Source organism: Microcaecilia unicolor, chromosome 9 (genome assembly GCF_901765095.1).
Source record: "Microcaecilia unicolor chromosome 9, aMicUni1.1, whole genome shotgun sequence".
In the NCBI taxonomy this organism is placed as follows: Eukaryota; Metazoa; Chordata; class Amphibia; order Gymnophiona; family Siphonopidae; genus Microcaecilia; species Microcaecilia unicolor.
In genome coordinates this window covers 176,602,170-176,627,878 of record NC_044039.1, presented here as the reverse complement: position 1 = coordinate 176,627,878, position 25,709 = coordinate 176,602,170, and the positions used below count along the sequence as shown (strand labels likewise).

Sequence of the window (25,709 nt, the reverse complement as noted above, 5' to 3'; positions counted from 1 at the left end):
AAGTGCCGCACGAAAGACTCCTGAAGAAATTGCAGAGTCATGGAATCGGAGGTAGGGTATTATTATGGATTAAGAACTGGTTGAAAGATAGGAAGCAGAGAGTAGGATTGCGTGGCCAGTATTCTCAGTGGAGGAGGGTAGTTAGTGGGGTCCCGCAGGGGTCTGTGCTGGGTCCGTTGCTTTTTAATGTATTTATAAATGACCTAGAGATGGGAGTAACTAGCGAGGTAATTAAATTCGCCGATGACACAAAATTATTCAGGGTCGTCAAGTCGCAGGAGGAATGTGAACGATTACAGGAGGACCTTGCGAGACTGGGAGAATGGGCGTGCAAGTGGCAGATGAAGTTCAATGTTGACAAGTGCAAAGTGATGCATGTGGGTAAGAGGAACCCGAATTATAGCTACGTCTTGCAAGGTTCCACGTTAGGAGTTACGGATCAAGAAAGGGATCTGGGTGTCGTCGTCGATGATACGCTGAAACCTTCTGCTCAGTGTGCTGCTGCGGCTAGGAAAGCGAATAGAATGTTGGGTGTTATTAGGAAGGGTATGGAGTCCAGGTGTGCGGATGTTATAATGCCGTTGTATCGCTCCATGGTGCGACCGCACCTGGAGTATTGTGTTCAGTACTGGTCTCCGTATCTCAAAAAAGATATAGTAGAATTGGAAAAGGTACAGCGAAGGGCGACGAAAATGATAGTGGGGATGGGACGACTTTCCTATGAAGAGAGGCTGAGAAGGCTAGGGCTTTTCAGCTTGGAGAAGAGACGGCTGAGGGGAGATATGATAGAAGTGTATAAAATAATGAGTGGAATGGATCGGGTGGATGTGAAGCGACTGTTCACGCTATCCAAAAATACTAGGACTAGAGGGCATGAGTTGAAGCTACAGTGTGGTAAATTTAAAACGAATCGGAGAAAATTTTTCTTCACCCAACGTGTAATTAGACTCTGGAATTCGTTGCCGGAGAACGTAGTACGGGCGGTTAGCTTGACGGAGTTTAAAAAGGGGTTAGATAGATTCCTAAAGGACAAGTCCATAGACCGCTATTAAATGGACTTGGAAAAATTCCGCATTTTTAGGTATAACTTGTCTGGAATGTTTTTACGTTTGGGGAGCGTGCCAGGTGCCCTTGACCTGGATTGGCCACTGTCGGTGACAGGATGCTGGGCTAGATGGACCTTTGGTCTTTCCCAGTATGGCACTACTTATGTACTTATGTACTTATGTACTCTGTTTCCTCTGATCTCCAGAATGCTGCAGAAGATACAAACAGAGCTCAAGTACTACTTAACCACCCCTCACTGGCTGGGACAGGTTTGGTTTCCCTCATTTCTTAGACCTTTAAGTAGTCCAACCCATGCCTCTGGGACATCACCCATCATTGTTAACCCAATAGCAAGGTCAGATTCTCCATCCCAATCTCAAGAGCTTATCCCTCATAGTTGAATATTGAGCAGGACCTAATGGACCCCATCCATTTGCCAGAGCCAGTAAAACAAGTACTTTTGGTATCAAGGAAATCAGCAACAAGAAAATCATACCAACTTAAATGGAGATGTTTTTCTACCTGGGCAAAGTCATAGAAAGTTAATCCTGCCTCTTGTTCACCAGAGATATTCTTTCATTCCTAATTCATCTTTCAGACTCAGGTCTTAAGATGTTGTCTGTACAACTACAGCTAGCAGCCATCTCAGCTTTCTAACTTCCAATTCAGGGAAAATCTGTGGCCATGCATTCTCTCCTTTCCTTTCTTGCATTATGAGAGGACTCATGAACTTGAAACCTCCATTGAGACTTTCCTCTCCCATATAGGATCTAAATGTTGTCTTGTCCCAGCTCATGGAAAACCATTTTGAACTTTTGGACAAAGCATCAGTAAAACATTTGACATGGAAAACACTCTTGTTAGTGGTAATAACTGCAGCAAAAAGGGTCAGTAAATTGTAAGCTCTAGGATTGTGAAAAATTACAAGAGGACCTTACGAGACTGGGCATCTAAATGGCAGATGACGTTTAATGTGAACAAGTGCAATGTGATGCATGTGGGAAAGAGGAACCCAAACTATAGATATGTAATGCAGGGTTCCACGTTAGGAGTCACCGACCAAGTAAGGGAGCTTTTCATCATTGTTGATGATACGTTGAAACCCTCTGCTCAGTGTGCTGTGGTGGCTAAGAAAGCAAATAGAATGTTAGGTATTATTAGGAAAGGAATGGATAGCAAAAGTAAGGACGTTATGCGTGCATCTGGTTGCGCTATACAAATGCTAATAATAATAATACCTTTGTATCGGTCCATGGTTAAACTGCACCTCGAATATTGTGTTCAATTCTGGTCGCCGCATCTCAAAAAAGATATAGTGGAATTAGAAAAGGTACAGAGAAGGGCGATGAAAATGATAAAGGGGATGGGTCGACTTCCCTATGAGGAAAGGCTGAAGTGTCTAGGGCTGTTTAGCTTGGAGAAAAGACAGCTGAGGGGAGATATGATAAAGGTCTATAAAATAATGAGTGGAAAGGGTAGACGTGAATTGTTTGTTTATTCTTTCTAAAAATACTAGTACTAGTGAGCATGCGATGAAGCTACAAAGTAGTAAATTTAAAATGAATTGGAGAAAATTGTTCTTTACTAAATGTGTAATTAAACTCTGGAATTTGTTGCTAGAGAATGTGGTAAAGGCGGTTAGCTTAGCGGAGTTTAAAAAAGGTCTGGACAGTTTCCTAAAGTAAAAGTCAATAGACCGTTATTAAATTGACTTGGGGAAAATCCACTGCTTATTTCTGGGATAAGCAGCATAAAATGTATTGAACTTTTTTGGGATCTTACCAGGTATTTGTGACCTGGATTGGCCACTGTTAGAAACAGAATACTGGGCTTGATGGACCTTTGGTCTGTCCCAGTGTGGCAATACTCAATTCTTTCATAACAGAGTGGTACTAAGAATTCATTCTACATTTCTGCTAAAAGTAATTTCAGATTTTCTTCTTAACCAAACCATTGTGCTGCTTCTTTCTAGAACTTCATCACTTAGTCTCATCTTCAAGCCAGCAAAATCTCCATAACAAGTCTAGCCCCCTGCTTGGGACTCACTTTAGTATTGTAAATAATTTGCGTGTTCACACCAACTATTCTGATCTCATACTCCCCCAGACTGCTCTTTACACAGTCCAGGAATTAACAAACTCCATAATCAGAAGGACTTGCTGGGATATAAGAAGATAGTTTATTACAATCTCACCAATAGCAGTACAGTCAAATCAGGCATTCATATGGTTGAGCAGCAGTTCACGACACGTCTGTCACCCTCCTTCTCTTGTAGCCTTCCTTCTTCTGTTCTGATTTAATACCCCTCAGACTGCTCCTTATATACCATTGTCTTGTGCCTGTCTGGTTTGCAAGTCTATGTGAGCCCTTGGGTCCTTCCGGAGGGCAGAGGTGACCAGAACCACAGTCCTCCAGAGGACAGCCGACCAACCCCCTATCTTCACCCGCGGTGACCGCTGTTCACCGGGAGTTGAGCTCCCAGCTGCAGGCGGCCGACGGGACTTCTGGAACTGCGGGTGCTGATGGGCTGACCGGGGGTAGAGAGGACAGGGACCAGGCAGTGGTCCTGAGAGTAGCAGCCGAGGCTGATCAGGAACTAGCAGAGGATGAGGCTGGCAGCAAGCAGGGATCGTCAGAAACTAGCAGAGGTCGAGGCTGGCAGCAAGCAGGGATCGTCAGAAACTAGAGGTCGAGTCACGTCAGATTCAATAGCAGACTGTCTGGAAACAGCATACGGGAGCTAAGTCCTCAGAGACGAGAAGCCGAAGCAAAGACCATGAAAAAGGCGGCTCCTTAAATAGCCCTCCCTATCAGGGAAGAGAGAGACAGCTGGAGACTGTAGGAGGCGTCACCCGAGGAGCCTCCAGGAACAGTGCCACGTCAGACCCTAGGCGGAGCTTAGCCTCCGCAGCCAACCAGAGGATCCCAAGGCGGGATCCCGCTTCCCGGACTCCGCGGCCGGAAGAGAAGCCAGCTAACAAACGCCGACACCATGATCGAGGACTCCGATACTGGAAGCCCAATGGCCGGCCCTCGGAAGCAGCAAAGCCAAGATGGTCGGCAAGCGGAAGCCCGACAAGCCAGCCAACGACACGGGGAGAGGCGGCCATTCTCGGAGTGCGTCCCGCGCGGACGCTGCACTGCCCGGGTGAGAAGCGCGACAGGCGAGGGACGTGACAACCATTTTGGCTCAATTGATTCCAATGGACCCTAGCTTTGTCACCAGGGCTCTTAGCCCTTATCAGGTGATAAGGATGACTTCACATGTTCCCAAACCTTCCTCTAGCCCCCCCCTTTGGATGTTCTCACCCGGGGTGCAGCTGACCCAGTACTATCTCTACATAACTATAATATAAATATGCTCGATAGCAGATCGACTGGTAAATCTTACAAAACAAACAACAGATCTGCAGTCCGAAAAAGGTTTAATTCCTACATGCACGTATAACAGTGGAAAAAGCCTCAAAAATCCTCCTAAATCTTGAATTGATTTAGAGAAGACGTGACGGGTCAAATGACCTTTTTAATCATCACTGGCATAAAAAACCACTGCTTGTGCTAATCTTCATTCATTTATGGTAAACCGTGATTATGTTATATTCAACACCAAAACGCCACACTTATCTTAAAGTGGATGCTTGCGGCTTAACTGCGCTGTACTCTTTCACTCTCAACTGGTGCAGGGCCGACGATGGCCAGCGTTTCGCAAGGCTGCTTCAGGGCCTCTACTGCACTATCAAGTTGAGAGGACAGCTTCACTATATGCTTCCTTACACGTGTAAGGAAGCATATAGTGAAGCTGTCCTCTCAACTTGATAGTGCAGTAGAGGCCCTGAAGCAGCCTTGCGAAACGCTGGCCATCGTCGGCCCTGCACCAGTTGAGAGTGAAAGAGTACAGCGCAGTTAAGCCGCAAGCATCCACTTTAAGATAAGTGTGGCGTTTTGGTGTTGAATATAACATAATCACGGTTTACCATAAATGAATGAAGATTAGCACAAGCAATGGTTTTTTATGCCAGTGATGATTAAAAAGGTCATTTGACCCGTCACGTCTTCTCTAAATCAATTCAAGATTTAGGAGGATTTTTGAGGCTTTTTCCACTGTTATACGTGCATGTAGGAATTAAACCTTTTTCGGACTGCAGATCTGTTGTCTATCTCTACATAACCACAACAATCTTGCTCATGAGGTCTTGTAGGTGCCAGTCTCCTCATTGTTTACAGAGTAGATTTCCACCACCCTTTGTCAGCTCTCAATTACCTCATTTCAGCACTTGCCACAGTGAAATGTAACTGTGTCAAAGGTGATCTCTGATTTTAAGAGGCCTAGCTTTTAGCCTGAGCCTGAGCCATTGGCCTGCATTTTACTGAGAGCAAGGGCTAGCATATTTCTACAGTATGTGACTGCATCTCCCTGCTTGACTGTGGAGAAAGCAAAATTGCTTACCTGTAGAGTGTTCTTCTTAGATGGCAGGGGTATGCAGCCACACTCATCTGCCCATCATCCCCTCAAAAAAAAAAAAGACATACTAGCATCTTAGCTTTGTTGTGGACCAAGGAGAGAGAGAGAGAGAGAGAGAGAGAGAGAGAGAGGGCACCAAGGTAGCATGGGAACCCCTGCATGCACGCTCAGGTCTAAAATTAGGCTTCTCTGAACTGAGAACTGCATACACAAGCATCGTCAGATGACGTTACCTTAGAGTGTGGCTGTAAATCTCATCTGTCTACAGAGAACCCTTATTTCAGGTAATCAACTTTGCTAAATTGGAAATGTGAAACTTCCAATGAGAAAAATTAACTGTACATTTCAGTATAATTTGGTTATCAATAGATAACCTTAAGAGTGGACTAACACAGCTACCACACTCCTCTACAGTATAATTTGGGAAATCTGCCAAATCAGTATATGTTATGTACTACAGAATTGTTTTGTAAATTCTACTATTAAGTTTATTTTTATTTTAATAGAGCAGAAAATGAACAATAAGAGTTTGTTAAGTAACTTGGACAAACTACTGGTGGAACTTGGTAAGTTAAGTGTTTTGTCAAATAATATTGGATTCTGTCATTTTGTTTGACAGTAATATGAGTACAGAATGAATATTGTGTATTTCAGTTTTCCAACTTGAACAGGACTCGCACTCTAAGGAACATGTAACAGAACAAATTCAATGTGAGTAGTTTAATAAGATACAGCAGTAGTTACACTTCTTTTTTTTAGAGGCTAGAGCTTCTTACACAAACATTTATTGTATGTGGCTTTGCTATTTTTTTGAGTAATGTAGTATGCTTAAATGTCGATATCACACTCTTTATGATGTCACTAATTTGTAGTAATCAATTAACATTTAATAGTTTAAGCTAGTGGTTCCCAAACCTGTCCTGGGGGCTCCCCAGCCAGTCAGGTTTTCAGGTTGTCCACAATGAATATTCATGAGAGAAATCTGCATACAGTGCAGGCAGTGCATACAAATCTGAATATTTATTATGGATATTCTGAAAACCTGACTAGCTGGGGAGCCTTCAGGACAGGTTTGGGAACCACTGGTTTAAGCATTCAAATTAACTATCTGATACATGCTTTGAAATGAACAGCATGGCCAGCAGCAAAACCAAGGTGAGACTGGGAAAAACTCCTAAATCAGCTAACCCAGTGGGCCCTTTTGAGACAACTGCAAGCATAGATGATAAAGATACTAACAGGGCAGTTCTATAACTGGGCACCCCTTTTTGGTACCCTTATGCTGCACAGTGAGAGCTTAATGTATAAAGGCATCTGTAACCCGGCATTGGCGTGTCTTAACGTTTACATACTCACAGTTACATCAGCCATAGACTTGCAGGCTCATTTTCGAAAGAGAAGGACACCCATTTTTTGACACAAATCGGAAGATGGGTGTCCTTCTCCCAGGGTCATCCAAATCGGTATAATCGAAAGCCAATTTTGGATGTCCCCAACTGCTTTCCGTCGCAGGGATGGCCAAAGTTCAAGGGGGGCGTATCGAAGGCGTAGCAAAGGCGGGACTTGGGCGTGCCTAACACATGGACGTCCTCGACCCATAAGGGAAAAAAAGGGCGTCCCTGACGAGCACTTGCCAGACTTTACCTGGTGGTGTTTTTCTTCCGACCAAGGCACCAAAAGGTGGCCGAAATGACCAGATGACCACTGGAGAGAAACGGGGATGACCTCCCCTTACTCCCCCAGTGGTCACTAACCCCCTCCCACCCTCAAAAAACATCTTTAAAAATATTTTTTGTCAGCCTCTATGCCAGCCTCAGATGTCATACTCAGGTCCATCACAACAGTATGCAGGTACCTGGAGCAGTTTTAGTGGGTGCAGTGCACTTCAGGCAGGCAGGCAGGCAGACCCAGGCCCATCCCCCTCCCTACCTGTTACGTTTGTGGAGGAAACAGCGAGCCCTCCAAAACCCACTGTACCCACATCTAGGTGCCCCTCTTCACCTGTAAGGGCTTTGGTAGTGGTGTACAGTTGTGGGTAGTGGGTTTTAGGTGGGGGGTTGGGGGGCTCAGTGCACAAGGTAAGGGAGCTATGTACCTGGGAGCATTTTATGAATTCCACTGCAGTGCACCTAGGGTGCACGGTTGGTGTCCTGGCATGTCAGGGGGACCAGTGCACTACAAATGCTGACTCCCACGACCAAAGGGCTTGCATTTGGTCGTTTCTGAGATGGTCGTCCTTGGTTTCCATTATCGCCGAAAATCAGAAATGACTAAGTCTAGGGATGACCATCTCTAAGGACGACCTAAATTTCAAGATTTGAACGTCCCTGACCATATTATCGAAACTAAAGATGGACGTCCATCTTGTTTCGATAATATGGGTTTCCCCACCCCTTCATCGAGACATTTTGCAAAGATGTCCTCAACAAAACTTGGGCGCCCCTTTCGATTATGCCCCTCTTAGTGTAAGCGGTCATATAAATATGGCAAGGGCATGCTTAACTTACAGTATTCTGTAAGTTGCATGCATAAGTGGCAGCTCCTCCAATGCCCCTCTCATGATACGATTGTCCCCTTGTGTTTTATTTTATTTATTTATTTGTAACATTTGTATCCCACATTTTCCCACCCACCAGCAGGCTCAATGTGGCTTACATATTACTATAAAGGTGATCGCCAAGTTCGGTGGGGGTAAACAAATACGATTTGAAGTAAGGGGAGGGTATTAAGGTACAATAAGGGTCAAAGATAGTAGGGAACATATAATGTCCAATACAATCTAAGGTTTTGTTGTGTTGCAGAGTTGAGGCAATTAAGTTGGGTCGGTTGAATAGGCCTTGCAGAACAAGTAGGACTTTAATGATCTCCTGAAGTTTAGATGGTCATAGATCATTTTCATAGTCTTTGGTAATGCATTCCATATTTGTGTGCCTAAATAAGAGAAATTGGATGCATAAGTTGATTTATATCTGAGTCCTATGCAGCTTGGATATTGGAGGTTCAAATAAGTACGTGGTCCTGTTTCTGATCGGAAGATCTATCAAGTCAACCATGTAACCTGGGGTTTTACCATAGATAATCTTGTGGACCAAAGAGCAAATTTTGAATACGTTCCTTGATAGGGAGCCAATGCAGTTTTAATCGGAGAGGTTTGGCGCTATCATATCGTGTTTTGCCGAATATCAACCTGGCAGCTGTGTTTTATGCTGTCTGGAGTTTCTTCATAAACTGTTCTTTACATCCCGCATATAATCCATTGCAGTAATCTGCGTGGCTCAGAACCACAGATTGAATCAAGGTCCAGAATAGTTCCCTCGGGAAATAAGGTCTTAGACGTTTAAGTTTCCACATAGAATGAAACATCTTCTTTATAATGGAGTTAACTTGGCTCTCAAGTGTAAGGTGGCGATCAATTGTAACACCTAAAATTTTGAGGCTATCAGAAATAGGAAGAGAATGATCAGGAGTGTTTAGGGTTGTGGGTTTATAATTATTATATACCTTACATGCACCCTTATAAAATAGCACATAGTCGTTTTACTGCCATGTACACAAATAAGTGTAAACTTACCCGCAAAAAGTGGTATTCTGTACATGCATGTGCTCAAGTGGTGTGTAAGTGCAGGTCAGTTACAGAATTGACTTTTTAATCCTCCACACTGCCAGCGAGCTTAGAAAAAGCAGTTGTGGATACAGGTACAAATACGAACCAGGTTACAAAACCTTTCACTCTGAAGAAATGTGGGGAAAAAATAAGTCTTATATGCCTAGGAGAGGTTTTGCACCTTTTCCATCTGGGTATCACTAATTATGTAGCAATGAGACAGCAGAGAGGATCATAAATATTTATTATAAAAATTGCAATGGCAGCAAACACGCAAATGAGATAGTTATAACTATGGCTCAGTAGTTCGTTTTGTTTTCAGGCAAAGCACTTGTCTAAGCAGCATAGCTAATCAATTTCTTTAGAAAATCTAAATACTATTACATCACTAGGTTAGGCTTACACTTCACAAGGAATTTCTGTAGCCTACCCACACTCACACCTTGAAGGCAGGGAAGGAGGCAAAGTGTAGATGACACTTGCAACAAGGGCATTGGGTTAAGAGTTATGGCAGACAAAGCCAACATGGATTTAGTGAAGGGAAATCTTGCCTCACCAATCTATTACATTTCTTTGAAGGGGTGAACAAACGTGGATAAAGGCGAGCCGGTTGATATTGTGTATCTGGATTTTCAAAAGGCGTTTGACAAAGTACCTCATGAAAGACTCCAGAGGAAATTGGAGAGTCATGGGATAGGAGGTAGTGTCCTATTATGGATTAAAAACTGGTTAAAGGATAGAAAACTACTACTATTAAACATTTCTAAAGCGCTACTAGGGTTATGCAGCGCTGTATAATTTAACATGGAAAGACAGTCCCTGCTCGAAGAGCTTACAATCTAAAAGCAGAGAGTAGGGTTAAATGGTCAGTATTCTCAATGGAGAAGGGTAGATAGTGGGGTTCCCCAGGGGTTTGTGCTGGGTAAGCTGCTTTGTAACATATTTATAAATGATCTAGAGATGGGAGTAACTAATGAGGTAATTACATTTGCTGAATACACAAAGTTATTCAAAGTTGTTAAATCGCGAGAGGATTGTGAAAAATTACAAGAGGACCTTACGAGACTGGGAGACTGGGCGTCTTAATGGCAGATGATGTTTAATGTGAACAAGTGCAACGTGATGCATGTGGGAAAGAGGAACCCGAACTATAGCTACATAATGCAAGGTTCCACATTAGGAGTCACCGACTAAGAAAGGGATCTCGGCGTTGTTATGATACGTTGAAACCCTCTGCTCAGTGTGCTGCTTCGGTTAAGAAAGCAAATAGAATGTTAGGTATTATTAGGAAAGGAATGGAAAACAAAAGTGAGGACATTATAATTCCTTTGTATCGGTCCATGGTGCGACCGTACCTCGAATATTGTGTTCAATTCTGGTCGCCTCATGTCAAAAAAGATATAGTGGAATTAGAAAAAGTACAGATAAGAGCGATGAAAATGATAAAGAGGATGGGTCGACTTCCCTATGAGGAAAGGCTGAAGCATCTAGGGCTGTTCAGCTTGGAGAAAAGATGGCTGAGGGGAGATATGATAGAGGCCCATAAAATAATGAGTGGAATGGAACGGGTAGACGTGAATCATTTGTTTACTCTTTCCAGAAATACTAGGACTAGGGAGCATACGATGAAGCTACAAAATAGTAAATTTAAAATGAATCGGAGAAATTTTTTCTTCACTCAACGTGTAATTAAACTCTTGAATTCGTTGCCAGAGAATGTTGTAAAGGCGGTTAGCTTAGTGGGGTTTAAAAAAAGGTCTTGACGGCTTCTAAAGGAAAAGTCCATAGATTATTATTAAATTGGGCTTGGGGAAAATCCACTGCTATTTCTGGGATAAGCAGCATAAAATGTATTGAACTTTTTTGTGACCTGGATTAGCCACTGTTGGAAACAGGATGCTGGGCTTGATGGACCTTTGGTCTGTTCCAGTGTGGCAATACTTACGTACTTAAGGAGTCTTTTAAGATATTTTGTTAGATCTTATCTGTCATGTAAGCCAATATCAGGATTCTGGAAGTAGTTTGATTAAGCTGTACCAGAGCTTACTGGTGCTAGCTGGACAAATCTGAAATCATCCATCACAATTCAATCACATAAGTGGCAGAATTGGGCAATGAGAGACAGGCGCTGGGAAAAGAACCTGTTAACTTCATCAGGCCTTCTGGGTGGAAATGTAGGTTGTTCAAGTATAATTTCTTCACAGCAGGTCCTGCATGTACACAACAGCCTTAAATAAAGGACATTGTCTTCTTTTACCTCAGTATTTTTAGTTCTCAGTGTAGCATAAGTCCAAAACTTATTGTACACAGACTCCATGTTAGAATGGTTCATGTGATATGCCACTCACAAAATGGCAAAGACTGAATTTTTACAGAAACACCAGAAGGCTCGGGGAGGCAAGCTACAACTGATCATTGAATAAAAAAAGATCTAGTGATTCATCTATCTCAACGATAAGAAATCTCCGGGCCAGGAATCTTCCCACGCCTTATAGATCCACATTTTACCATTTTACTCTGCTGTGGCATGGGGTCAGGGGGCTAAAGACAATTCTTGGACTCAAATTGAATATGAGCCTAGGTAGGAGGGTACTCTGAGCAGGGGCAGCTGCTGCACTGACCTTCCCTTCACTGCCAAAAGAACAATACCTATTGGCTCATACAGTGTTTCATACAAACATAAGATTCAAAGGCGGGTATAAAACAAGTAATTCAGGTTCTACTGGACCAAGGAGTCATCTACCCTTCAAATTCTCCGAATATAACCCCAATTTTGCCTATACCCAATCCTGGGAAAAATACCTGGAGACTTGTGCAGGACCTGAGACCTCTTAATACAGCTGTTGTTGCATTATTCCCAGTTGTTCCTAATCCAGCTACAGTCCTCTCGGCTATTCCTCTTGATGCAGCATATTACGCTGTCAGATCTCAGTAGTGCCTTTGTTTTTAGTATACCTTTGGCCCCTGAGAGCCAGACCCTGTTTTGCTTTTACATATAGGAGCCAGCAGTACACTTGGACTACTTTGAGTCAGGGATATACTGAAAGTCCCTCTTATTTTTCTCAGGCATTAAGAAAGGCCTTAGAACCCCTGCAATTTGAGGGAGGTTCCATCTTGGTACAATACATTGACGACCTTCTGGTCTGCTCACCCACTAAGGATGAGGAAAGGCTAAATGAGGTTAGGGCTCTCCAGCTTGGAAGAGAGATGGATGAGGGGAGATATGTTTGAGGTCTACAAAATCCTGAGTGGTGTAGAATGAGTAGAAGTAAATCAATTTTTTTACTCGTTCCAAAAGTACAAACACTAGGGGACACTGGAGGAAGTTACATGGAAATACGATTAAAAGAAATAGGAGGAAATATTTTTTTACTCGACGAATAGTTAAGCTCTGGAACTCTTGCTGTAGGATGTTGTGACAGTGGTTAGTGTATCTGGGTTTAAAAAAGGTTTGGACAAAGTCCATAGTCTGATATTGAGACAGACATGGGAAGCAACTGCTTGCCCTGGGATTTGTAGTATGGAATGTTGCCAAGATTTGGGTTTCTGCCAGGTACTTGTGACCTGGCTTGGCCACTGTTTGGAAAACAATACTGGGCTAGATGGTCATTGGTATGACCCAGTATGGCTACTCTTATGTTCTGATGTAAGCCTATATAAAGGACTGTTCTATTGCTTAACCATTTATTTAACATAGGCCTAAAAGCCAATAGAAAGAAACTCCAGTTCTGCCATCCCAAAGTTACGTACTTGGGATTTCAACTCAGTCAAGCTAACAGGGTGTTGTTACCCACCAGAAGTGCTGCTATTCGAACTTTATCACAGCCTACTACTAAAAGACAACTTAGGAAGTTTCTTGGAATGGCAAATTACTGTAAACAATGGATCATGGACTATGGCGTCATTACTAAACCTCTTCAGGATCTGCTTTCTGGTGAAGTTCTAGAATCGTTGCCCTGGGGACAGGAACAAGAGCAAGCTTTAACACAACTCAAGGAGGCTTTCCTGCTTATAATCGAAAGAGAAAAACGCCTATATTGTGACCCAAATCGGGAGATGGGCGTCTTTCTCCCGTGGGCGCCCAAATCGGTATAATCAAACGCCGATTTTGGGCGTTTCCAGCTGCAATCCGTCGCGGAAACGGGTAAAGTTGACGGGGGCGTCGGAGGCATGGTGAAGGCGGAACTGGGGTGTGGTTATCGGCCGAGGAGAGATGGGTGTCTAGCTGATAATCGAAAAAAAAAGGCGTTTTTACTTCGATTTTGGGTCACTTTTTTTTTATCCTTTTTTTTCACGAACAGGTCCCAAAAAAGTGCCCCAACTGACCAGATGACCACTGGAGGGAATCGGGGATAACCTCCCCGGACTCCCCCAATGGTCACTAACCCCCTCTCACCAAAAAAACCCCACTTTAAAAACTTTTTTCCGGCCTCTATGCCAGCCTCAAATGCCGTACCCACCTCTATGACAGCAGAATGTGTTCTATCCTGTGACAGCCTTTCCCTGGTTCTGATGTGGCTCTCGGGTGAGTGTGACACCCTTTCTGTTATGTGCAATGCATTGTGGTGGGTGTAGGGTATTGGGCTCCGTGATTCCACTAGCTTGTGGCAAATGCTCACGATGTTGGTAGTTGGTAGGCTCTACTCCCATGGTGCTTTTCCCCCTGCTTACTGGGTCAGAGTGTGCCCTGTTTTGTTTCCGGTAGTCCATGAGGTAGTGGCCATTTTTGTAAGCCAGTTTTAGATCCCTTTCACGTGTTAGCCACGTTACAGAACTTAGTTCTTACCTTGAATGTGCCACTTATGTGATTGAATTGTGATGGATGATTGTACACCATTCTGCCAGCTCGGACCTACTGCTAATCTCAGTACCAGGGAGACTCGTTGCCAGTGGGGCACAACCTCTGATCTGTAGTTAACTGTGAGTAAGCGTGCTTATTCCAATAAAGGACGTTTTCGGAGAGATTAGTCTTCAGGTGTCAACTGGTGTGCCAATGTTATATAGCAGCAACAAGTCCTAGAGGCCTGCGTGTATGCAGGTCCCTGGAGCACGTTTAGTGGGTACCACAGTGCACTTCAGCCAGGTGGACCCAGGCCCACTCCCCCCACCTGTAACACTTGTGCTGGTAAATGGGAGACCTCCAAAACCCACTGTACCCACATGTAGGTGCCCCCTTCACCCCTAAGAGCTATGGTAGTGTTGTACATTTGTGGGTAGTGGGTTTTGGGGAAGGGGGGTTGGGTGCTCAGCACCCATGGTAAGGGAGCTATGCATGTGGGAGCGTTGTCTGAAGTCCACCGCACTGACCTCTAGGGTGCCCAGTTGGTGTCCTGGCATGTCAGGGGGGCGAGTGTACTACGAATCGTGGCCCCTCCCACGACCAAATGGCTCGGATTAGGACGTTTTTGAGCTGGGCGTTTTTAGTTTCCATTCTCGCTAAAAAAAAACAAATGCCCAGCTGAAAAACGTCCATTTTTTTGAAAATACGGTCTGTCCCCCCTCTTCACATACCCGTTTTCAGACATAGACGCCCATGGAGATAGGCGTTCGCGTTCGATTATGCCCCTCCACATCTACTGCTCCATCGTTGGGCTTACCAGATTACAGGACTCTGTTTACCCTGTTTTGCCATGAACAGAATTCCATTGCCTCCAGATTTCTTATTCAACCACATGGAGGGAAGCCGAGGCCAATTGCTTACTATAGTGTTTCACTTAACTGTTGCCAAAGAATACCCGCCATGTTTAAGAGCTGTGGTTGCAGCTGCTCTTTTATTGACATTGTCAGAATATTGTGCTTCAATCACCTCTCATTTTAAAGGTTCTATATGCCGTACAGGCACTCCTTAATCATGGCAAGACTCAGCATTTTTCTATGGTTTAGGGGAGGAGGGATGATTCATAATTTTTCCTTTAAAAAAGGAGGGTATACAACAGGTGATCCAGGATCTACTGGACCAAAGAGTCATCTATCCTACAAAACTCTACGGGCCATGCACTATTACTTTAAGCCCAGCCTGACAAGCAACACACCACTGACAACTCAGCTCAAGGGAAATCAAGATGAAATGCCCTCTCAAATACTAGTCTCTCCAGCTACCAAGCAGCTAGGGGCCTCACAAAATCCAGCCATTCCAGCTACCAAACACTCAAGCTTCTCTAATCATCTGCATCAGCCACCTAACAAACTTTGTGGAATTACTGTGTAATGCCCACCCTCCAGTGGAACCTGCATGTGAAGTCAGTAACCACCCTCGGAAGGTAACACTTTACTACCCCAGCTACCACAGAAGTTCCTACAAGTTAACCTGGCTCTATTCCACAAAAATACGGGTCTCTTAAAAAATAAAACAAAAAAAACCCCAAAACAAAAACATAATCCTGAGAGTATGTCATGTCTCCTTACGCTATAAAACCCATAATGCTAACCCAGGGCTAAGTATTGCTCACAGAACAGGGATAGGAGTCCCCAATGGTTTATCCAGGAATCATTTTTCTTGGACAGTGATGGGGCTGATTCCATCCAGAATCAGGATTTGAAGGAACACCTCTGTAACTTGGAGGAACCAGAAGGGGAGCTTCATTGCCCAGAACTAATCCCTTGTACATCTCCTCAGGACCCCAAGGGTGACTCTATAAAAACTGGTCGGACCCCCTTTTCCTTTTTATGCTAAAGGTTCCAGACAACATGCAGGCCTTCATGGGTATCCTGAAACACATTAACATTCCCAAAGAACTAGTGGTCCTGCTGATCTGTAATATTTTACAGTATTTACAATCAAAAATCTGGCAGATCCCCCTTTGCATGACTTAAGTAAGGATCCAATCAGCTCATGGGCATGAAAAAAGCCACCGTGTACACTAGTCGGTCATATTGGAGGTAGCTCTTAAAAGATCTAAGAATTCTAAACCCATGTCAACACTTCTCCAGGTAAGGATACTGAGAACCTTGATATTGGAAGAAAAGTTTTCCAAGATTACATGCTAACTCCAAGTTTTCCTGGGGTCAGTATTCAGCCAGCAGTGGTGAACGTTTTGCTGATCGCTGTTGGCACTATTCCTGGATATTCAATGTTGTGTCGTGTCCGGGCTTCACTTTGAATATCTGGTTCATGCAGCACCAGAAAGTGAAGTCAGTATTCAGATATTAACTGGCCATGGTTTGCCGCATAAAGATAGCACTGTGTTTTGTGCAGTTACCTTGGCCATTTAAGTGCTGAATATGAGCACTTAAGCAGCCAAGTGCCGACCCTGTCCACAGAATGCCCCCCAAATAGCTGGATTTCGCGTAGGCACTAACTGCTAATTTTTAGCTGAGACAACTGCTTAAGTGCCTCCTTTACGTGTTTCCTCCATGGCCTCTTGTGGGAAGAACGTTGCACAGGATTGCGAGTCATCCCGGAAAGTTTGTTATTGTAGCTCAGGACTGGCCTAGACATCCTTGGTATTTGGACCTCATCCATCTTCAAATCGCTCCTTGGTTGACTCTTCCTCCACAGACAGGCTTATTGCACCAAGGTCCCTCCCGCTTTGGTCTTACAGCCTGGCTCTTGAAAGGGTGCGATTGAGGAAGAAGGGTTACGCGGATGATGTTATTACTACCTTGCTGCAAGCCCGAAAGCAGTCCGCTTCTTCTTCTTATGCTAGAGTGTGGAGAACTTTTGAGAGCTGGTCTGCAGAAAATTGTGTTTCTCCGTTTCTTGCTTCCTTGTCTCAAATTTTATCCTTCCTTCAGTAAGGATTAAAAAAAAGCTTGGCTTTCATTCACTCAAGGTTCAGGTGGCAGCACTGGTGTGTCATAGAGGCAAGACACAGAATTTCTCATTGGCTACTCACACTGATATACTGTAGTGTGATCCCTCAAGGGAGTCACTCATCTGCGTTCCCCCCTCGGCAATATTTGTCCTTAGTGGAGTCTTCAGGTGGTTCTGTAGGCTCTTCAGTTAGCCCCCTTAGAGTCCCTTCCTTTGGCAACTGTCAAAGATCTTACTTTAAAGGCAGTATTTCTAGTTGCCATTTCGTCGGCACGGAGAGTTTCAGAGCTTCAAGCTCTCTCTCTAGCAGGGATCCCTTTCTTCGCTTTTCTGACTCGGGAGTTTCCATATGCACAGTTCCATCTTTTTTGCTGAAGATTGTATCTCCTTTTCATGTCATTCAGACTGTTTCTTCCTTCTTTTTCCAGGTAGGTCTATTCTGCCGAATACGCTTCCCTGCAACTGTTGGATGTGAAGCACATCCTTCTTTTCAGGACCCTGGAAGGGGTTGCCAGCCTCCAAAGCGACAGTGGCTTGGTGGCTTAAGGAGGCTACTTCTTTGGCTTAAATTCTGAGGGGTAGATCGGTTCCCTTGCATGTCAAGGCTCATTCTACCAGGTTATTTATTTATTTATTTATCATTTATATATATACTTTACAAGTTTCAACACTTAGCAGAAAAATAATGCAAATGGTTATGTTATCACAAGGAAAAAAAAATAAAAAAGAGAAAAAATTTTCACTTATAGGTATAAATTCCTCATTAACATCATAAAAGTCCACAAATTCTGGAGTTCAATAACCCAACTAGGGAGAACAAAAAGGAAAATATTTTAACAAACTTAGATCAAGTCAGAAGTGTTTACAAGCTAGATACAACTACTTCTTGAGAAACCTTTTTTGATGTAATAAAAGAGGATAATTGAGAAGGCTCAAAATAAACATATTTTTCAGTTTGATACAAGACCAAGCACTTGCAAGGATACTTTAAATAAAAAGTTGCTCCAAGTTGCAAAGTTTCCTGTTTCAGTTGTAGAAATTTCTGTCTACGTTTTTGTGTCTCACGTGCCAGGTCTGGAAATATTCGTACTAAAAGACCTTTAAATAGTTTTCCTCTTACTTAAAAATTTTTTTCAATGTCCAGACCTTGTCTGTGAGTAACGCAAACGTTACTAATAAAGTGGATGGTACAACTTGTTCCGAATCAGATGTTTCCAAAATGGCCGACAGATCAAGCGCCTGATTATTCACTTGAACTTGAGGGTTTTTTTCCATCTTTAAGGGAATGTAAAAGGCCTGTGACACTGGAGGAATACAATCTTCAGTTATTTCAAAAATTTCTTTATAATAAATCTTCAACATTTCCCTTGGGGAAATTATAGGATGAAAAGGAAAATTTATAAGGCGCAAATTATTGCCACGTAAAGCATTTTCCATAAACTCTGACTTCCTCCTCAGGTTCACTAAATCTTTAACCATCGTGGTTTGTACTAGTTGTGTCTGTTGAAGTTCCTTTTCCACCGTATTTACCCATGTTTCCAATGATTTTATTTCAGTGTCCATTTCTCTCACTTTCCCTTCAACCACAATTATATCTTCTTTCATTTGCTTTATTTGGGGGCATATCGCCTTGCCCAACTCTACTATCAACATCCAAAGACTGTCCAAGGTAACATCCACTGGTTTTCTTTGAAAAAGAGTAAATAGAATATCTGCAGGCTCAACCTTTTGTTGAAGTTCCGTCTCAATTACTCCCCGTCCTTCCTCAGTAGATCTCAATGTGGTGTGTGCAGCAAATACATCCGATTTAGGTGGAATAGCCTCCCACCCTAAGGATCCCGCTACCACTTCGGAATTTGGGTCCAATGGGGCCGACATCGGCGAGCTGCTAAACGCCGGCTGGGGAGGTGGTTCTCTACCGTCGGGACTCAAGGTGGTTTCAAGCCCATTATTCCTTCCTCTATCTCCAGTCGCGGATTGAGTTTGCAGGCCTCTCTCCGACGGAATCGTCGAGCTTGCTGCCCTCTGCATATACTGAGTAATCAAACCAGTTGAGGTTGGAGGTCTTTGCTGCTGGGAGGCAGCAGCCGCAGCGGCTCTTCCTCTCCTCTTCGGCATAATAAAGGAAAAAATTTTTTTTTTTAGGCGAACGCAGAGGAGCACTCAAACGCGTCTGTCTTAATCGGCAACCATCTTGAACTCCCTCATTCTACCAGGTCTTTGGCAACTTCTTTGGCAGAGCCTAGGGCAGTTTCGTTGGCAGAGATTTGTCGTTCAGCGACACAGACTTCCTCTCATTCCTTTGTTAAACATTACTGTTTGGATGTGTCTGCTTGAGCAGATGCTCCTTTAAGTGTTACGGTTTTCGCTGCAGGAATATCACAGTCCCCCCCCCCTCCACCAGTCCTTAAGGAGCTTTTGTACATCCCATTTGTCTGGACTGATCCTTGGGATGTAATGGAAGGAAAAATTAATTACCTGATAATTTTCTTTCCTTTAGTCCCAAAGGATCAGTCCAAAGTCTGCCCTTCTGTGATGGTTTTGTTTTTTTTGGGTTCTATGTAATTTCAGGTGTTTGTGTTGTTCTGGTTCTGTTATTTCTAAGCTACAAGTTTTGCCCTTTATTTCATAGTTCTTTTTCTATCTAGAGGCTGGAGTTTTTTCTCTGGAATTCACTCTCTTTTACTGCTTTGTTATTGAATACTGGCTTGGTTGCTAAGAGCAGGAGCTTATGAGGCACAACTCATTAGAGTTCTCTATCTCCACCTGCTGACAGATGGTCATAACCCATTTGTCTGGACTGATCCTTTGGGACTAAAGGAAAGAAAATTATCAGGTAGTTATTTTTTTCTTTCCCTTCATACAGTTATGAAAGGTGCTCTTTTAAAAAATGGAAAGCTCCACTAACAGTTTGCTCTAAAGAAAATTGATGCCATGTACAGGATGCAGAATGTACTGGATTAAAAAAATATTCTTTAGTTGTGGAATCCACTTTAAAGCACACACGCAGTATAAGGTCTCATGCTTTTGCTCTTTTAGGCAGAGAAGCTAGAACTTTGGACTTCTTTGGCAGTCAAACATTTCAAGCCTCTATGCCAACTAACCGCATATTAGATTATCAACTTTATTACACAATCTACTTGAAATCTCTAATATAGAGTGGTCTCTCCTTTGCAGACTTCCTTCGTCCTGAAAAGGACTCTGAGTTTCTTAAATTCCATAGGAAACTTCTGGATTGTCACAAACATCTGGCAAGACAGGCCTTTGATGTCTTTTCTCGCATCTCCACTTTAGTGGTAGCAATGAGATATTTTTCCTGGCTCAGAGTTTCCGATCTTGTATCTGCGGTTCAGGAACTTTTAGCAGATGTTCCATGTCATAGAGACAACTTATTTGGTGACAGTGTCGAGGAAGTGGCTGACGTGATTGAAAAACACAGATACCATTAAAATTCTCTCCAGCCCACAGAACTCTACTGCTTCATCTTGCTCTAGAAGATTTTTTGGAGGATTTTGACACTCTAATCACTACACAGCTAATTGTTGATATATACCTACTGCTCCTCCTCCTCAGAGGACTGCGTCCTAGCACCCATGCCTGCAAAAGCAACGGGGGCAGAAGTCACAGCCCCTTCTCAGCTTAAACAGCAACCCAGTTTTTGACTCCTTACTAGAGAGCTTTGTCACAGTCCATTTGTCCGTGCTAACCAACCTGCCAGTGGGAGGCAGGCTGATTCCTCTTTCAGGAGAGGTGTCCCCTCATAACCTCCGACCATTGGGTACTTTGGATCATTCCGAATAGTTACGCTCTGCTTCTGGAAGGCACCAAAAGAGTCTCATTTCACTCCCTTCAAATGATGGTACCTCGGGAGGAGCTCTCAGCTTTGCTCTGGCAAAATGGAATGGAACCAGTTCCTCTGCCAGAGGAGGGTGCAAAGGTTTTACTCCTGATACTTTCTCATACCAAAAAAGATGGTGAGGAGATCGACCAATTCTCGTCATCTGGGTTTTGCACAAATATCTACTCAAAGAAAAATTTTCATGGTTTTCCTGAGATCGCTTCTCCCCATGATTCAACTCAACAACTGGCTTTGCTCTCTAGACCTAAAGGAGGCATATACCACATATCCATTCTTCCTGCTCACAGGACGTTTCTGTGTTTCCACAGTGGGACTCTGCATTATCAATACAGAGTCTTGCTATTCGGACTGGCCTCAGCTCCTCGTGTTTTCAGAAAATGCCTGATAGTGGTAGCTGCAATTCTCTGCAGGTGGAACATACATGTCTTCCCCTACCTCAATGACTAGTTGATCAACGCAGCCTCCCAAAGTCAGCGCACACGTCCATTCTCTCCACCATATGTTTCCTAGAGCTCCTCGGATTTGTAATAAATTACCCTAAATCACATCTTCAGTCGGTTCAGAACTTGCAGTTCATCGGGGCTCTCCTGGACACTTTTCAGGGACGAGCCTTTCTCCCACAACTGAGACTAGACAATATGGTTCATCTCTGCACTCCAGTTTCCAGTTCCAACCAAGTTTCTGCTTATCAGATGCTTCATCTACTCAGCCACATGGCTTCAATAGTCCATGTAACACCATTGGCTCAGCTCTACTTCTGAATATTTCAGTGGACTCTCTCCTCTCATTGGTCTCAAGCCACAGGGCCGCTGACAGCCCGTATTTGAGTTACTCCACAATTGCACCATTCTCTACAATGGTGGATGGTTCCACAGAATCTCAACTGGGGACTTCTGTTTCATCCCTTTCCACATCACAAAGTTGTCACCACTGACACCTCCATGGTAGGTTGGGGTACTCATCTCAATGTCTTCATACACAGGGTTCTTGGTCCCCACAGGAGAAACGGCTTCATATCAATGTCCTGGAATTATGAGTGGTCTGGAACACCCTCAAAACTTTCTAGGACTGCTTCCTCAGTCAGATAGTTCTTGTTTGCACGGACAACCAAGTTGCGATGTATTACCTCACTAAACAAGGGGGGACAGGTTCTTATCTCCTCTGTCAACAGGCAGTCCAGATATGGACTTGGACAACTTCTTGAAACATCTCTAAAACAACTGTTTACCTAGAAGGCAGGCAGAATGCTGTGGCAGACAAATTAAGCAGAATCCTTCAGCCTCATGAGTGGTCCCTCAGCATGCCTGTGGCTTGTCAAATCTTCCATCAGTGGGAAGCCCCATCAATAGATGTCTTTGCTTTTCCTCAGAACAACAAGCTTCCCTGTTTCTGTTCCAGAATCTGTACTCCCAACCGTGTAGCCCCAGGTGCCTTCCTTCTTCATTGGGGACCAGATCTATATGCCTTTCCCTCTCTGCCTCTCTTTGGAAAAACTTTTCTCAAGCTGGGTTGAGACCAAGGCACCGTGATCCTAATTGTTCCCTACTGGCTACTTCAGATTTGGTTACCTCTTCTAGAGTTATCGCCCAAGGAACCGTTGAGATTAGATCATTTTCCAATCCTGATAACACAGAATGAGGGGTCCCTTCTGCTTCAGACCCCTGCTCTCTGGCCCTGATGGTATGGTTCTTGATGACATAGACTTAGCTTCCTTAAATCTTCCTGACTGTGTCTAGGATACTCCTAGCCTCTAGGATGCCTTCTACGCAGAAATGTTACTGTTTCACATGGAGAAGATTTCCCTCTGGTGTACAGCCAAAGCGCTCAACCCTACTTTGTGCTACCTCTCTTCCCTTATGGAGTACATCTTTCTGATTCTGGCCTCAAAACTAAATCAGAGTACATTAGTGCTATTAGCGTATTCCACTAAGGTTGATAATAAGTCGCTGAATCCATGCCAGCCTCCTTCATTACTGCCTCTAGAGGAGGAACTTTATTTCCCATACCATGGGCATTGGTATACATTGCTTTCTATATGTTCCTTTTTCCCTTTTTTTATACAATTGTTTAATAATTTACCTTCCTGAGGGTTTTGTCCACCTGTACTCATCAATCACAGTTTGCAGTTACAGTTACAATTTATTATATTTGATTATACCACTTAACTTTTCAAATGAAAGGATCAAAGTGGTGTACAATAATAAAGACATGTAAAATAATAACATTAAAAATAAAAATTCTGAAATACAATATGGATAGGAAAGAAGCATATAGTAAAACAGCTAACAGCCACATTGCAGATACCCAAGGGTGCAATACACTCAAGTTTCAGGAAGGTGAACACCAAAAGCCAAGGTAAAACAATGGGCTTTAAGCATACACTGAAACTGCTGCATCGATCTCTCTGCTTGAACCTCTAAAAGGAGCACGTTTCATAGAAAAGGCACCAAATAAACCCTAAGTTTAAAGTCCTCCTCATTAGTATGCCCAATACTCAAAGATTCGCAGTAGAATCAAATTTTACTGCGAACCTAGCGCAGCAAAATTGCTGTGGCCTGCTCAAAATAATGAGCATGGAAATTAATGCTGTGTTAAAATCAGGATATTAATTAGCTGCTCACTATTCTGCACTAATTTTTCTGTCAGTGCCTGAATGCTGATTGTCTCAGGCACTGTCAGGAAAGTTGATGTTTCTTAAAAAAAAAAAAAAAAAAAGGAAACATGCTGCAGTGCCCTTTACCCCAACCCCTTCCCTGTTAATAAATTTTTTTAAAAAATCTGATCTATCTCGTCTCGTCTCGTGCCCCACCTGAGCATTGGCCGACGGCCTGACTTTTAAAAAAATCTTTTGTGGTCCGGTGGATCCCTGACCACCCCCCCCCCCCCAAAAAAAAAACATTTGAAAAAGCCCTGGTGGTCTAGTGGACCTTTGAGCCCCCCTTTTCCATAAACTTTGAAAACATCCTGGTGGTCCAGTAGGGCCCCAGCCCGACCAGGCCAGAACCCCCTAATGTCCACCCTGGTAGGTGATCCCCCCCCCCCCAAATCCCTTTGTACCTTATAGTAGACAGGAGGCAGGAGAGAGGGATGCCTCCTCCCTCCTGCTTTAGAGTGCATCATCAAAATGATGGTGCCCCACTCCACCTGGTGCATTCTGGGATGCATTGAGAAGGGCCTACTATATAAGGGAGTTTTGCCCTTATATGATAGACCCCGCCCAGTGCATCACAGAATAGGTGGGGCAGGGCTCCACCATTTTAATGAAGCATCCCAGAGCAGGAGGTATCCATTTCTCCTCCATCCTGTCTCCTATCAGGTATGGAGGGGTTGGGGGAGCTGCCTACTAGCGTGGACTATGGATGGGGTCCCTACCAGGGTGGATTTCTTCAGGGGGTTCAGGCCTGGTCTGGCTTAGGTCCCACTGGACCACCAGAGCTTTTTCTAATTTTTTTTGAGGGGGTCAGGTGTCCACTGGCCCACTGTTTTTTTTAAGGTTGGGCTGATGGTTGGGGGGAAGGGGGACAGCATGGAGGCAGAGAAGATTGTTCAGGGCAGGGTGATTGGGTTGGTGGGAGAGACACCCCTTCTCTCAATCAACTCTTCTAATGGTGCCTCAGACTTGACATTTTTTCAGCGCCTGTGTTGAAACCATTAGAGCATTGGGCAGCATACTAACGCTGGCGCTAATCATCTTTAGCGTCGGCATTAGGTTTTGAGCATCAGTCCGTTCTGGAAGGCATTTTTCTCTGTCTTTGATAGGTGAATACATCTCTGCTCAGTAGTCCTTGGAAAATCATCCCATGATTATGGTAATATGTATTAAGTGCTAAGCTGCTATCCCTACTCCTTTATCTCCCCCGCAGGTAGCTTAGCAGGGTTTTAAAAAAGGGTTTGATAATTTCCTAAAAGAAAAGTCCATAAGCCATTATTAAGATGGATTTGGGAAAATCCACTGCTTATTTCTAGGATAAACAGCATAAAATCTGTTTACTGTTCTGGGATCTTGCCAGGTAATTATGAGCTGGATTGGCCACTGTTGGAAACAGGATACTTGGCTAGATGGACCTTCAGTCTGTCCCAGTATGGCAATGCTTATGTTCTTATGCCCAGTATTGGTAGGCAGTAAGGCACCTTTCAATAAATGAATGTTCTAGAGTTCTGTTCCCTTTTCCTGTGTGGGCTTCCTGTTAGGAAACCCATGCTGAATACTGGGTTCTGTGAGCATACTTTGACACACAGAGCCCTTTGCTAACTGCTTTTACTTTTGCCACCACCACTGCTGCTGCTACTACCTTCATACTTTGAATAAATGGGAGTAGGAACTGGATGAGGGAAGAGAGGTTATTGAAGGTTTGCTATTTTGTTTTCCTAATCTGTGGTCATGCAAATTTTGAAGTGTTAAAATGGGTCATATTAGATAAATGTTTGGGAAGCACTGTCTAATGCAGTTTAGTAAATATGTTCCTAATTAAAAAAATATTTCTCTACTCGTTTTAAATATGTTTTAAATACACCATTCTTTTTTTTAGTGTATACAGCAAATGCATTGGAAGTAAAACAGCAAATACATGGGCTACAAGAAAACATTAATAAGAGTGATCATGACATTTTTTGTTTGCAGAAATATAGCAAGTATAGCAAAGATAACTGTAGTACGTAAGTATTGATATTCAAATGTAATCATTTTCTAATAACTTTTAATTAAAGCACATAAGAAGCAATCCAGTTATGTCCTACATATGATTATGTATGCTAGCTTCTGAAAGGAAGTTGAACAATGTTAAACATTTTGTTACCACTCTACTGTTTGGTAAATTCAAGTGAGGCAAAGGAAGGTAAAGTGACAGGAGACCGTACAAGGCTATCTAGCCTATTATACGGGTTGAAGTCAGTAAGCGTAACTTGCTGGCAGTAGGCAGAGTCACAAGTACACCCAAAACAATAGCAAATGCTATTGAAAGCAATAGTAAAAGATTATTAGAAA

At 43.4% G+C, this 25,709-nt stretch overlaps 1 protein-coding gene across 1 annotated transcript in view; it reads left to right on the top strand.

Annotated features, from left to right (window-relative positions):
• The first annotated feature begins 6,023 nt into the window (after nucleotides 1-6,023).
• Nucleotides 6,024-25,709, top strand: part of C9H14orf39 (chromosome 9 C14orf39 homolog) — a 323,838-nt gene continuing 304,152 nt past the window's right edge. The window contains exons 1-3 of the mRNA XM_030213710.1: nucleotides 6,024-6,075; nucleotides 6,164-6,220; nucleotides 25,255-25,381. Of these exons, the coding sequence (XP_030069570.1) occupies nucleotides 6,024-6,075; nucleotides 6,164-6,220; nucleotides 25,255-25,381 (236 nt within the window). The remainder of the gene's footprint in view (nucleotides 6,076-6,163; nucleotides 6,221-25,254; nucleotides 25,382-25,709) is intronic.